The sequence below is a fragment of the Mustela erminea genome, chromosome 2 (assembly GCF_009829155.1).
Source record: "Mustela erminea isolate mMusErm1 chromosome 2, mMusErm1.Pri, whole genome shotgun sequence".
Taxonomy (NCBI): Eukaryota; Metazoa; Chordata; class Mammalia; order Carnivora; family Mustelidae; genus Mustela; species Mustela erminea.
Window position 1 is genome coordinate 5,430,518 of NC_045615.1, and position 12,646 is coordinate 5,443,163.

Below are 12,646 nucleotides of genomic sequence, written 5' to 3' on the forward strand. Positions count from 1 at the left end.
TGCTCAGCTACATTTGAAATCCAGATAACAACAAGTAATTGTTTGTGGTTAGTATGTCCCAGGTATTTCATGAGTCAAACTTCCACTGAGAAGTTATTTCAAAACAAAGAAGTTGTTTCAAGCCATCTGAAATGCAGACTTAACTTGGCATGCGGTAGTCTTATTTAAGTCTGGCAGTCCTACCTCTCTTTCCCATTTGTTTGTTTGCCCTCACTCTCCTTTTGCTCATCATGAAAATACCAGAGGACTGATGGGAATAAATGTCGGCCCTGCCTTGTTCTGAGTCTCCTGTGAGCCCATGAGGAGTATGGTAGAGACACGTTTTCAGTGCAGTGAGGCAGCAGGTGAGAAGAAAATCGAGCCCCATTCCGTCAGAGGGCAGAGCCTCGGTCCCCACCAGCAGGTCCTGTGTGAGATGTCCAGCCTCAGGACCCTCGTGCATTGCACACTTTTCCACCCACCCTCCCTAATGTAAGGGCCACTTGGCAGAAGCAGCGAAAAGACTGGGTTTGGGTCTCCATCCCGGGAGTCATGGAAGCCAGCCAGGCTCAGCAATTGCTCCTGTCGAGATACCAACTGGGATGGTCCCGGCTGGGCTGATGCCTTTGTCCCCTCCCAGAAGTGGTTTATTTTGAGAGCTGGATCAGTAAGTCCCTTCTTTTCTCAGAGACTTAGGTGTAATAAGGTCCGCTCAACAAATTTCCCCACAACAGATTCGTTGTCTTTCCAGCTGGACCATCCCATGCCCGTCTTTGCCCTGTGGGGAATATGACCCCTGTCAAGAAAAGCAGGGATGGTCAGCCCAGAGTAACACGAGCATCTCTCTGGTTCTCCGTAGGCAGCACGAGACCGTGATTCCTGGGGAGCTCCCGCTGGTCCAGGAGCTCACGTCGACGCTGCGAGAATGGGCGGTCATCTGGCGCAAGCTCTATGTGGTGAGCTTTCCCGCGGGTCGTGGAGCTGTCTGTTCCACTGCCGGGCCTCAGCAACACATGAGCTCTCTGCATGGTACAGGGTGCATGTTAGCTGGACCGTATGTGGCTGATAACCAGCAGATTCTCACTGTCCTGGAGTAGAGTCACTGATGACATAGGATGGCAGAAGAAACAGCGGGACAGGCTCTTAACCTCAACGTGCATCCTGGGGAATAGGAATTTGTCAGTGTTTTGCTGCTCAGCCGCACGAGGACTCCCAGGAGGACAGCATTCTTTACTCTAGCCAGGCTTTCTTACAGACTCTGCAATTTGAGTGGTATTAAGCCGTGGTCTGAGGAGTCTTTCTTTTCAAGGCCGACTCAGGGTATCGTGTCTTACAGTAACGTAGTCTTATAGACCTCAGAATGCAAATAAGATACACCAGCTCAGTGGGAAATGACACAGGAAGCAACACATTCTCTCCATGATAAACCGTAATCACAAGTCCCGTGTAGGTTTGCAATTAGGAAAAGGTAGATCTGGCTTTTCATGTTATCAGAGTGAAAATACGTGGGCAGCTGTCTTGCAAAAGGCCAAGAATGCTCCGAGTCCCCTGGAAGCAGCTCTTTCCTTGACAGTGGGATGCACAAACATCTTTTTCTAAAGTTCCCTCTTTCCTGGGGACCTAGAAGTCACTAGGTCCTGCCTCTGTAAGCATCTTCCCCGGGGCGACAGGGATTCCCAGGAGGAAGGTATATTTTCTCGTTCAATGCGTGAATGAGTGCAGCGAGGGAGTAGACTAGACCCGATGGCCTGGAAGCCAGTTTTTTTCCTTTATGTGACTTTGTTTATCTAGGTTTTTGTTCAGTCATGTGTTAATTCTTCATTTGGACTCTCAAAAACCAATCTCAATAACTTGTGAAGAACACCTTCTGACCTTTAGTACCAAAAACAGTCATCAGACGCTCAGTCTAGCATGACTTCTAAGAGTTAATGTATGATTTCATTTCCATCCTGGGCTGTTGTTACCCATGATGGATCACAGCAGCAGAAATCACCAGCCCTTTTGGTGGGACAGCACAGGATATTTCTCTGCCTGCCCATCTTTCAAGGCCTATTTCAAGGTCTTCCTTGTAATGTAGCTTCTAAAACAGCAATCCATGATGTTTCCTTCTGAACCTTAGGAGCATTTACTGCTGGGCCCATCATCTGGCCCTGGGGACATCCTGCCCCGTACTGCAAGTGATCTTTTGATCTCTTTGTGTGTAATTGAGGAGAGAGCTACCTGTAAGTTCTTAAATCTCCGGGACAGACATGCTGTTTTAAGCCCTTTGGCCTGCATCGATCATCTGGTACCTCTTTTGAGAGCACTCTCTGGTTAATTGATTGGTTAGCGGCGGATGCAACAAGTCTGATAGATGAGGAATGCATATACACGAGAGCTTCCTTAATGCATTCTCTCTGGATACATACTTGATAGTAAGGACTGGGCAATGAGATTTTTAAAGTGGTAATGTTGGCGCATCTGTGTGGCTCAGTCCAATAAGCATCTGCCTTCAGCTCAGATCGTGATCTCAGGGTCCTGGATTGAGTCCTGCATCGGGCTCCTTGCTCAGCTGGGAGCCTACTTCTCCCTCTGCACCCCCACCCCCCGCTTGTGTACACTTTTTTTCTCTCTCGCATTCCCAAATAAATAGGTAAAATCTTAAAAAAAAAAAAAATCATCCACTTAAAATGGGATCATTATTAATCATGACTTTGTTGGGTTCCCGTTCTTAACATACTGACAGTTCACTTCAGGCAGAATTTCTGAACTTTCTCAAAATTTGGCATCAAAGTAGCAAACCTCAGAATGTTATCCTTCACTGGGTAAAAGGTAAAAGGACCCCAAATCTGTGGTTTTCACCTCCCCCCACGATTTCATTAGGTTTTTGTTTTCTAATTCTGTAAGTTTGTTCAGTTCACATAAAGATAAATACTGATTTTACTGAACCACATCAGTACTTGTGTTTCTCTCATGCCTTTTCTCCCTCAGATTACGAGACCAGGTGTTCTGTTTTATTTATTTGTTTATACATTTATTTATTGAGAGGGTGAGAGAGAGAGCGCACACATACATAATAGTGTGGGGAAGGGCAGGAGGTGCGTGGTAGGGGCAGAGGGAGAGACAGAGATCAAGTCTCAAGCGGGGCTCAATCTCAGGACCCTGAGAGCATGACCTGAGCTGAAATCAAGAGTCAGATTTTAACCGACTGAGCCACCCAGGCACCCCCTGTTTGATATTTCAGGACACCCGTAGAATCTTAGAACCTCCACAGTTCTCTCCAACACATTTCCTAGTTCTCTCCTTTTCAGTCTGTGCTCATGAGAAATCTCTGTAGCAGATCCAGAGCCTTATGTGAGAGGAAAATACCATCCACTAACCAGGATAAGCCCAGCTGTGTAGACACAGGTAATTATTCCAGACAGGAAAGACATTTGGATGGCTGTGACTTAATTTTAGCAGCTGCACCGTAACCTTGTGAAATAACCATAAATATGTTTTAAAGGGGGTAGGAGTTCTTCATGCTAAAGAGAGAAGAACCCACTCCTCCAAAGCAGAAAAAGAAATGCTGACCACCGCCATGTGCCTTCTTTTCCTCTTTGTTATATTAGTATTGTTTTGTCCCATTTAATTGTCTTTCCTGGTGGTATTGGCTTTATGCCAGACTGTAGGAGACAAACCCTGGACTAGAAATTCGGAAGCTTGGTGTCTAATCCAGGCCCTGTCCAGCAAGCCCTGTGGTCTTGGGCAAGTCACTTGATGTTTCCAGGTATTGTCTGGATTCTGCCCCCTGTGTGAAAGCAATAGAAAATCCGCCTTGTTGATTCCATGGGGTTGTGCGAGCATGAAGAGAGGTGCGGGTCGTGAGGTCATTGGGCAGACGGAGCATCCAGGACTCTGCACATGGCATTCTTGCTGAATGGCATTCTTAGCTTGAAACAGTAGCCATTCTGGACATCCTCCCACTGGGCAGCCTTGACTTGCCATCCCTCTGACCCAGCCTGGAGTCTCGAAAGCTCCCTTGTGTGTGCTCCCTGCCCTCCCCCTACTCCCCCAATCCAAGGCCACTTCCCTTGTCTTTTGTTATCATCTTAGGCGGAGTGGCCTTGAGCGCTCAGTAAGCAGACTAAGTGTTTCTCACAATGGATAGCGAGCCTCCTTCGTTTAGGCTCAAGTTTGGGAGGCATGGATCATTCCAGCAAGGAAAGGGGGAAGCCTGCCAATTGAGAGTGCAAGTTCACAGCAGCTTCTGGCTTCACCTATACTGTTCGTCCTCATGTGGAGCCTGTTTAGTGAGTGTGTTTTCAGGGCTGATCCGGAAAGGGGGAAAAAATATGAATGAAATGTGGTCGCCTCTTGAAATGACAAGACTGTGGACACTGGGGTTAGACAGGCAGCTGGATCTTAAAGTCTGACTTACTCCTCTGCTTGGAACGTACTCATATATTCAGAAGAATATAGCATACCCAGTAATAGCTACTGCAGACAAACACACTAAAACAGGAAGGACTCAGATCCCGAAGGCAGGGATTTGGGTCCAGAGTAGGCCACTAGCTGAGTCTGCCGCCTGAGACGAGTCCTTTGACCCCTACCTTGCACTTCCCTCACCTGGAACAGTAATGATATATACGCCCTGCACACTTGCTGTAAGGATTCAGTTGGATAATATGGATAAAACTTCCAGGACAGTGCCTGGCGCTTTGTCATCAAACTGTGACAGCCCCTGGCTGTCCCCAGCACTGTCTTCGTGTAAGAGTTCACTGAGGTGGGAGGTGTTAGAAGAACAAGACTGCACGGTGGAGTTCTACCCTGAAGTCGTTTGATGGTACACCCTTCAGCTTGGGGCTGATGGGTGGGTTTGCTTCCAGCCCGGTGTGACTGTAACTGCCGTAGGTCAGTGGTTGTAAGCGCTCTGCCTGTTATTCTCTGCGGCCTCTCCGGATCATTCGTTTCCCCAGCCTGGGAAAGTAGATCCATTGACCTGAACTCTGGCCTTCTTTCCCTTCTAGCAGCACATCTCCCTTGTTCCATGCGAGTTCTGCCAGCCAGAAGGGTGAATGAGTCTGCACTGATTTAGACATGATTGGACTAGTGTAATACCCAGACTTCCCTTCTCACTAACAACCCAACTATACTTTTTGAATATGCACGAGTCTACATCCCACATTATGTTTTCTCAACAGTAATCAGGACTTGAAAACTGACAAGTTAGAGTGTGTTTGTGGGGACAGAAGGAGGAACATTTCTGAAAGAGGGACTCTCCTGGGAATTCTGAGATACATGGTGATGTTAAACATACTCTAACTTCTCACCCCAAGACTTAACTCAGTGCCGTTCCCCTACCTTCCAGTTGGAGAAACGGTTCAGTGAGTTTTGGCCAGTGAGGCTGTGTTGTTCATATAATTTTGGGAGACTGAATCTAATCCTTTTTCCTGACAGAAAAGAGATAGGAGACAAGCCTGGTGTGGAAGGTGGTTTTATATGTATTGTTGAATCAAGTGAACATACTTGCTAAAATGTAGTTCATAGAATGGACTGATCTCCTCTCATTTATTTATTTTTTGAAAAAGATGTATTTATTAGAGAGCACGTGCCCGTGAGGAGGGAGGGGCAGAGGGAGAGACCAAATCCCAAGCAGACACCCCGCTGAACAGGAAGCCCCATGCAGGGCTCAGTCCCACGACCCTGAGATCATGACCTGAGCTGAAGCCAAGGGACGTTCAAATGACTGAGCCACTCAGCATCTAACATTCACCAGTAAAATAAAACTTGAGCTAGTCTGTAGTTGTGTAAAAATCTGGAGGGGAGAAAGTGCCCATACCTGAGGGTGGGGGTGGGGAACTTGCCAGACACAATGAATTGCCCTTTTTCCCATCATTGCATATCCACGCCGAGTAAAGCTACTCGAGTCTAATCTTTCTGAAGGGGTGGTTATTACGGGCTGCTGGAGCATATGCTCTGAAGTGTAATTAAGCTGGTCTCATGGTTGGAAACCAGCATCTGATTGCTTATTACCAGGGACAGAAAATTCCCATAGAAAACTTGGTCTTATCCGGGCATTCCGTCTGTGAGTGGCAAACCGTGCTTGGGCCTGGCTGTCTCGTGAGAGACAAGAGGAGAGGTGGCCGTGACCCAGGATAGGGCAGGGGGTGTGCTCCGAGTCCTTTTCCAGTTTTATTCTATCCCATCTTGCTTGCCTGCCTGCCAGGATTTCTTGTGCTACATCCTGAGGCAAAAATGGTCTTAGTGGAATCTTTGCTTCAAAAAGGAAGCCTTTGCTAGTCAGGCGAAGAATTTTTGTGGCAAAGAAAATAGGCACTAGGGTAGAGAGGAGGAGTGTCAGGCCATGCAGATTCCCTTTCTCCCAGAGTGCAGTGTGGCCCGAGGTCACACACGGGAAGTGGGACACTGCTCCAGACCCCAGGAGTTTGAGAGAGATGGGAGTCACTGCAGAGAGCTCTGCCGGGTGAAATTGGATGGGAGCCTCTGAGCGGGTGAGCGCATCAGAGGGAGATGGTTAGAGTCAGAGCCAGTTAATCAGGAAGGTGCTCGAAAGAGTAATTAAGTTTAAGGTCTCCACCATAGACTCACAGACGCTCAGCCTGGGGAATGGGTTCCTGACTCAGTCCCTTTGTTTCACTGCTGGGTGTATCTCAGGAGGAGTGAATTGCACAAAGTCGTTTAGCCAGTTAATGATAGAGATAAGAGACCAAGTCCCATACTTGCTGTCAAGCCCTTTGCCTCTACATCAAAATCTGCAGGCAAGAGGAAGGGTTGGCAGACAGAGGAGATGGGGAGGACCAGAGGAAAGTCTTTTGACTGTCTTCTGCATTCTTTGGGAAAGTGAGGGATAGAATCCAGGTTTTCTGACACGAGGGAGGTGGTGCCGTTGTCCCAGTGGTCTCTAGAATTTCTGAACTACACAGTGGAGGCCCCTTTATCCCTCTTTGCCATTGCTGGAGGTAAAGCAGCTTTTTTTTTTTCTTCCTTGTGAGTTTGTTATGATCTTTAGAAATCCTGAGAGAAAGAGCATGCCATTCAGAATAGAAATGTAAAAAGTGAGACCTTTGAGATCTCCCAAGTGGAAAGAGGGAGAAATTCTAAGCAAGTGCAGAAATGCCGTTACTCTCTGGTGGGAGAACATGTAGATTTCTCTCGTACATGCTGCTGTAACTGAAACTAAAACGAGAGTGTGTTTTACATTGGAACTGTCAAAATTTGTTTTCGAGTCCCTGGATTGTGCTGACTTTTGCAGAGACAGTCAAAGAGATTATTAAATAAATTCCCTGCCCTCTTAATTACGTGACAGTGGCTGCTAGTACAAAAAAAGTTTGGGATTAATGGTAACAGAGGAGGTTCTCTGCAACAGGCAGGCTCGGGCAGTGTAGGATTCAGGAAGGAAGACAGGAAGGGGGGGCGTGTTGGGAGAACAGATGGAGACACTCAGGTCCTTGGCTCAGGGTCTCGTGAGGAGTGCGCGATTTTCTCCTCACCTATCCTCATTTGCTTCCCCGGAAACCCATAAAGTATCTGGATCCAGCTGTGCACGGAACATCCTACTTATAGAACAGTTTTGGAAATGTGGCGATGAAATCCATTTCCTTCAAGTAGTGGGGAAATTGCTTCCTTTGGTGTGTTCCAGCGTGTCCATTCAGAATTCATTTGGCACAGTGACTCAGAAGAATGGCTGTCTTCATCCTCTTTGCTGGGGGATCTTGGCAAACAAGGCTGATATGAACGGGCAGTAATTAAATTGCCTTGGATAGTGTCTAATATAATTGAGACCAAGAACTTGTGGACATGTGCCGCAAACAAAGCCCTGTCTCTCAGAGGATCCCCTGAGTCTGAGGTCCCCCTTTTCTTACTATAATATAAAGCCTAATATCTTCATTAAAATTAGAAAACACTTGGGAAAAAAAAAAAAACACCTAAGTGAGAGCAGACAAATTAGTTGCAAGAAAGAAAAAAAGGATTCTCTTTCTGCCTAGCAAATTTTATGGACTTAATTTCTCACTCCCTCTTTTAGTTCAAAAGAAAATGGAATGGCAATATTTTATACAGAATTCCATGGGAAAAAAACAAACAGGGTTTTTACTTTTGCTTATTAAAAATGGAACTTTTCAAGTCGTGTTTTTATGCTTTTGAAAGACTGGCTGATGAGAAAGAGTCAATTCAGAAAAGGCTAAACACTTAGAATATAGGTATTTACAAAATTTTAAGCAGGTTTCACGGTCTGTATTTTTCAGATCAGTAGTGTTAATGGAGCATGTAAGGGAGTTCTTCGACCCTCTCCTTTGTGTTCTCACAGAACATTGACTTTCTTTTAGAGCTTTGATCACACTGGGCTAATCTTTGCTCTTTCTCCCCCGGCCCCACTTTTGGGCTGAGGGATCTTGGCTCCAGTTTACTCTTTGTTCAGGAGTATCTTGGGTATTTTCAGTATCTTGATTGTATTTGATAACTTGCGCAGGAATCTGCCCCAGGGATTGTTGTAGAAGATCACAGAAGGACTTGCTCTCCAGCCATTGACAGTTTCTTTGGGTGTGTACGTGTGTGTTGGGGGGTAAGGTTGCATTATTTTTATAGCAGGTAATAGTATTTCCTATAATCTTAAAGCATATAGTTATATAAAAATATCATGACTTTTCACCTGTAAATTAAAAAGTAGTGATTTTGTAGTATTTAAGGGGTGAGTGGAATTGTGTAGATTTTTATTTAAAAAAAAAAAAAAGCATGTTTCAAATACTGAATCAGAGGTCCAAACTGAGGCAGCTTTGTTGTGTAATTTTCAATTACATTTATGCAAATATTTCAGTTTTTATCCCTAAACTTATACACAAACCAAAAAAAAAAAAAAAAAAAAAAAAAAAAACCAAACCCAAAAAGCCAGGAAAAGACCACTTATTTTTTTTTTTAAGTAACTCACCATCTCATTTCCAAAAAGTATGTCAATATAAGGCATAGCTTTCATTAATGATTCCTTGTAGAACTGACTAATAAATGGTGCAGACAAATTTTTAAAAAAAGCATGTTTCAGAAGTGGTACACAAACCAGATTTTCTTGAAGACTTTATCTCAAGGGTCTTCCTTTCCGTGTACACCAGATCATATTACCCACATATATTTTCCTTCTGGCACTTCTCACAATTTAAAATTATCTTGTGTTTATAAAAGGATTAGATAAATATTGTTAAACAATATTGTATATGTTAGTGATATGATCTATCATATATATAACTGTATATTAATCATTTAGAGAAAACCAAGCTCGTAATAGCTTGAACATCAGATATTTGCCTCTTAAAATGATACAAGTCCATATACCGAGCTGGTCATAAGTTGGTTTGGTCCAGGTATGGAAGTTCTTAAGGAAGCCCAGAATAATGATTTAATCATTGTAGGTCTAACGATTTCCAGGATGGTCTAACAGTTTTATGAGGCCTTTAAGACAGTATCCTCCATTTCATTTTCCACTATCCTTTATCTCTGAAATTATAGTTCTTTCTCCATCCATAATTCACGCATGCGTGCATTTTATAGAGCATCTACTCTACACCAGGTCCTAGGGTTACAAAAATGAACGAGCTCCTCGTCCTGTCCTGTAGGAGCTTAGGTCTCAGACGAGAGTCAGACGGGCCATGGTGGTCTGGGATCTGATTGCTGGGATCCGAGTAAATTCTAGGAGCAGTGGGAGGGATAGCCAGCCCACAGTGAAGGTTTTGAGCAAGAGACTTCTCAGTTGAGGACAAAGAAGTAAGGATTAGCAGTTGGTGGAGGTTGTAGTCTGTGAGGAGACATGACATGGGGGTGAGTTTGGGGGAAGAGGAGAAAAGCAGTTCCAGGGAGAGGAAGTACATTTTGAGAGGGTCTGGAGCACTCAGGAGCAGGGGACATAACTTTTGCATGGAGGGAGCATAGATTTTTGAGGCAGAGATTGGTGTAAAATGCAGCGGGGAATGTAGGCAGAACCCAGGATGGGAAGGGTTTCACAATGTGATTTATTGTGTCTGGAGGACAGAGGAAATCCCTGGAGGGTTTAGAACAGAGGAGGGACATGGTTGAACTTAGGGTACGTGGACGATGCCATCCACCCTACAATGGCTTGTCTGATTCTAAACTTGGAATAGGAGACAGAGTGGGAATGGCCTAGAGCAAGGCCATCCCTATTTCAAAAAAAAGAAGAGAATCCCTTTGAAGTGCACAGCTTACTCTATGGCAAAATTAATTGCTTAAGTAACACCTTATAAAGTCAGGGTCAAGTCAAACGCCTCGACCGTCCTCCATCCTACCTTTATTTCTTGTTCTTTCCTCCACCTCATTTTCCCATCCTAGAACAACAAGGTCACACTCTTCCGCCAACTGCAGCAGATGACATACAGCCTGATCGAGTGGCGGTCCCAGATCCTGTCTGGAACCCTCCCCAAGGACGAACTGGCAGAGCTCAAGAAAAAGGTCACAGCCAAAATCGATCACGGGAACAGGTAAACCGCGGGTGGTTTCACCAAGAACTTGGAAAGAGATGGGCACATTCATGCTAAGGACATGCCTCGCCCTCAGCTTTTGATCTGGGAATTGTCAAAGAATGATGCGTACTGTTTTCTTTTTGCGTTGGGTAACATTTCATTCTGTTGGAAAAACATGGCAGCGCCTCACATAGGCCAGACCTTGTGTGGGATCTCTGCGTCAAGGAGATGACAGACGATCAGGAAGATGGGAATTTGCTGCCAAACAAGACTGAAAGGAATGGCGCATCTGAAGTCGCATTTTCCGAGGCCTGCATCGATCTCGGTTTTTATTCTGAGAGTTGAATTTTATTTTATTTATTTATTTATTTATTTATTTTTAAAGATTTTATTTATTTATTTGACAGAGAGAGATCACAAGTAGGCAGAGAGGCAGGCAGAGAGAGAGGAGGAAGCAGGCTCCCTGCTGAGCAGAGAGCCCGATGTGGGGCTCGATCCCAGGACCCTGGGATCATGACCCGAGCCGAAAGCAGAGGCTTTAACCCACTGAGCCACCCAGGCGCCCCTGAGAGTTGAATTTTAAATCAGCATCAGACACATTCTCTGTCTTTCTCTCCCATGTTCCCTAACTGGGACCATGGTGTGTAGTGTATGAAAACCAAATTTACAAGAAGAGTAAAACACATTTTTAGCCTGTTGATTATGCCTCCAGTCACCTCTAAGGAGTTAATCACTTCGCTAGTCTTCTGATTAGCTCAAGTACATACATAGGTTCTAGACGTTACTGCCCTTTAGAAAGTGAGAAATCAGTCAGTTCATCGATTAATGGCCTGGGATGCTTCTCTCCTGACTCGTTCCTTTGAAAAGACTGGGTTGGTTCCTCAGTTTTGTTGATGATCTATTTGACATTTCGTTTGGTTTTCTAAATTTCCTCAAGTTGTACATAGGTGATTTTTTCCCCTTGCCCCTTTGCCTCAGGACCCTTGGATATACTTCTGACACCTGTTAAAGTAAGGCCCATTATCCTACTCAATTAAATGTTACAGACGCTGACAGCTGTATTCAGAAGAAAGCTGGGGTGACTACAGCATACAAGATTCAGATTCAATCATTATATGAAATCTCCTGTGTACCCTTCACATGCATTTCTTGATTATAATCCACTTTGTGATTAAAGAGCACAGACCAAGTGAGCTTAAGAGATTTATTTCTAAGTAACAGAGATTGTAAGTGGGGAAGTTGAAATTTGAACCCTAAACTTAAAATTCTATGTGTAATGCTCCCTTCATAGGGTTAAGAATGGACTGTTCCCTCCCTTGTCACTTGTCCATTCATAGGACTATATCCGCAGGGGTTATATTTCTAGCTGGGTGCTGAGGCATTTCTTCAGAAACAGCGATGGTGGGCTCAGTCCGGTCCCTCCTGGTGTCTATGCTGTCCTTGTATTTTGGGGTCTTATCACAGTGTGACATGGGCCTAGAGGACTCTGATCTTCAGCAGAGGATGTTAATGCCCCATAAATAGCCAGACACACCTGCCATCCCACTCCAGCTTGTAAAAGCTGCTTCGTCTGTGTGTCAGTGCTTAGTCTCTGAGCCACCCCACAACTCCTGTGTCTGGGTGGCCTGTGGGTCTGGCTGCCGTGGAAAGGAACCTGCCAGATTAAATCAGTTGATGGAGATACTATAAAACTGGGAGGGGAAACTCAGTCATTAGACATTTTTGCTTTCTTCCCAAAGACTTGGCACATTCACTATTATCCCTCAGCTTTCTTGCTGTTTGGACATCCCTGTTCCCAAATTGCTGGTTCCTGGAATGAACGTTGGGCATTCAGATAGCAGTATCCGCTTTCCACCATGTCCCCAAGTCTTGGAATGAAGCACATTTTTTTTCAACTTCTTGGTGCACATTGGGCATAAGAGCCTGAGTAGGGATTGTGCCCTGCATAGACCATATGGCTCTTTTCCTGTGTAACACTCAGAGCTACAACTGCACACAGTCAGGCGTGTTCTGGTGCCAGTTGCTGTGGTAAGACCTGCCGTGTATGGAGAGTGAACTAGATACTAGATGCTGTGTTACTTGCTTTACATATTATCTCATTAAATTCTCACAACAACCCTGAATGGTAGGGAGTATTTACAGATGAGGAAGTCAGGGCTTTGCAAAATCAAATAAATCACCCTGAATCCTCTTGCTAGCATGTATTCAAGCCAAGATTGAAATCC

The 12,646-nt window shown here is 44.9% G+C and overlaps 1 protein-coding gene across 5 annotated transcripts in view; it reads left to right on the forward strand.

The window, feature by feature from the left end:
* Positions 1 to 12,646, forward strand: part of DOCK5 (dedicator of cytokinesis 5) — a 211,331-nt gene that overhangs the window by 87,322 nt on the left and 111,363 nt on the right. For 4 of the 5 annotated variants that reach the window (XM_032332197.1, XM_032332193.1, XM_032332194.1 and 1 more), the window contains exons 5-6: positions 839 to 935; positions 10,291 to 10,439. In XM_032332197.1, the coding sequence (XP_032188088.1) occupies positions 839 to 935; positions 10,291 to 10,439 (246 nt within the window). Of the gene's footprint in view, positions 1 to 838; positions 936 to 963; positions 1,300 to 10,290; positions 10,440 to 12,646 lie in introns of those variants that run through there. The other variant, XM_032332196.1, reaches the window with a different exon arrangement.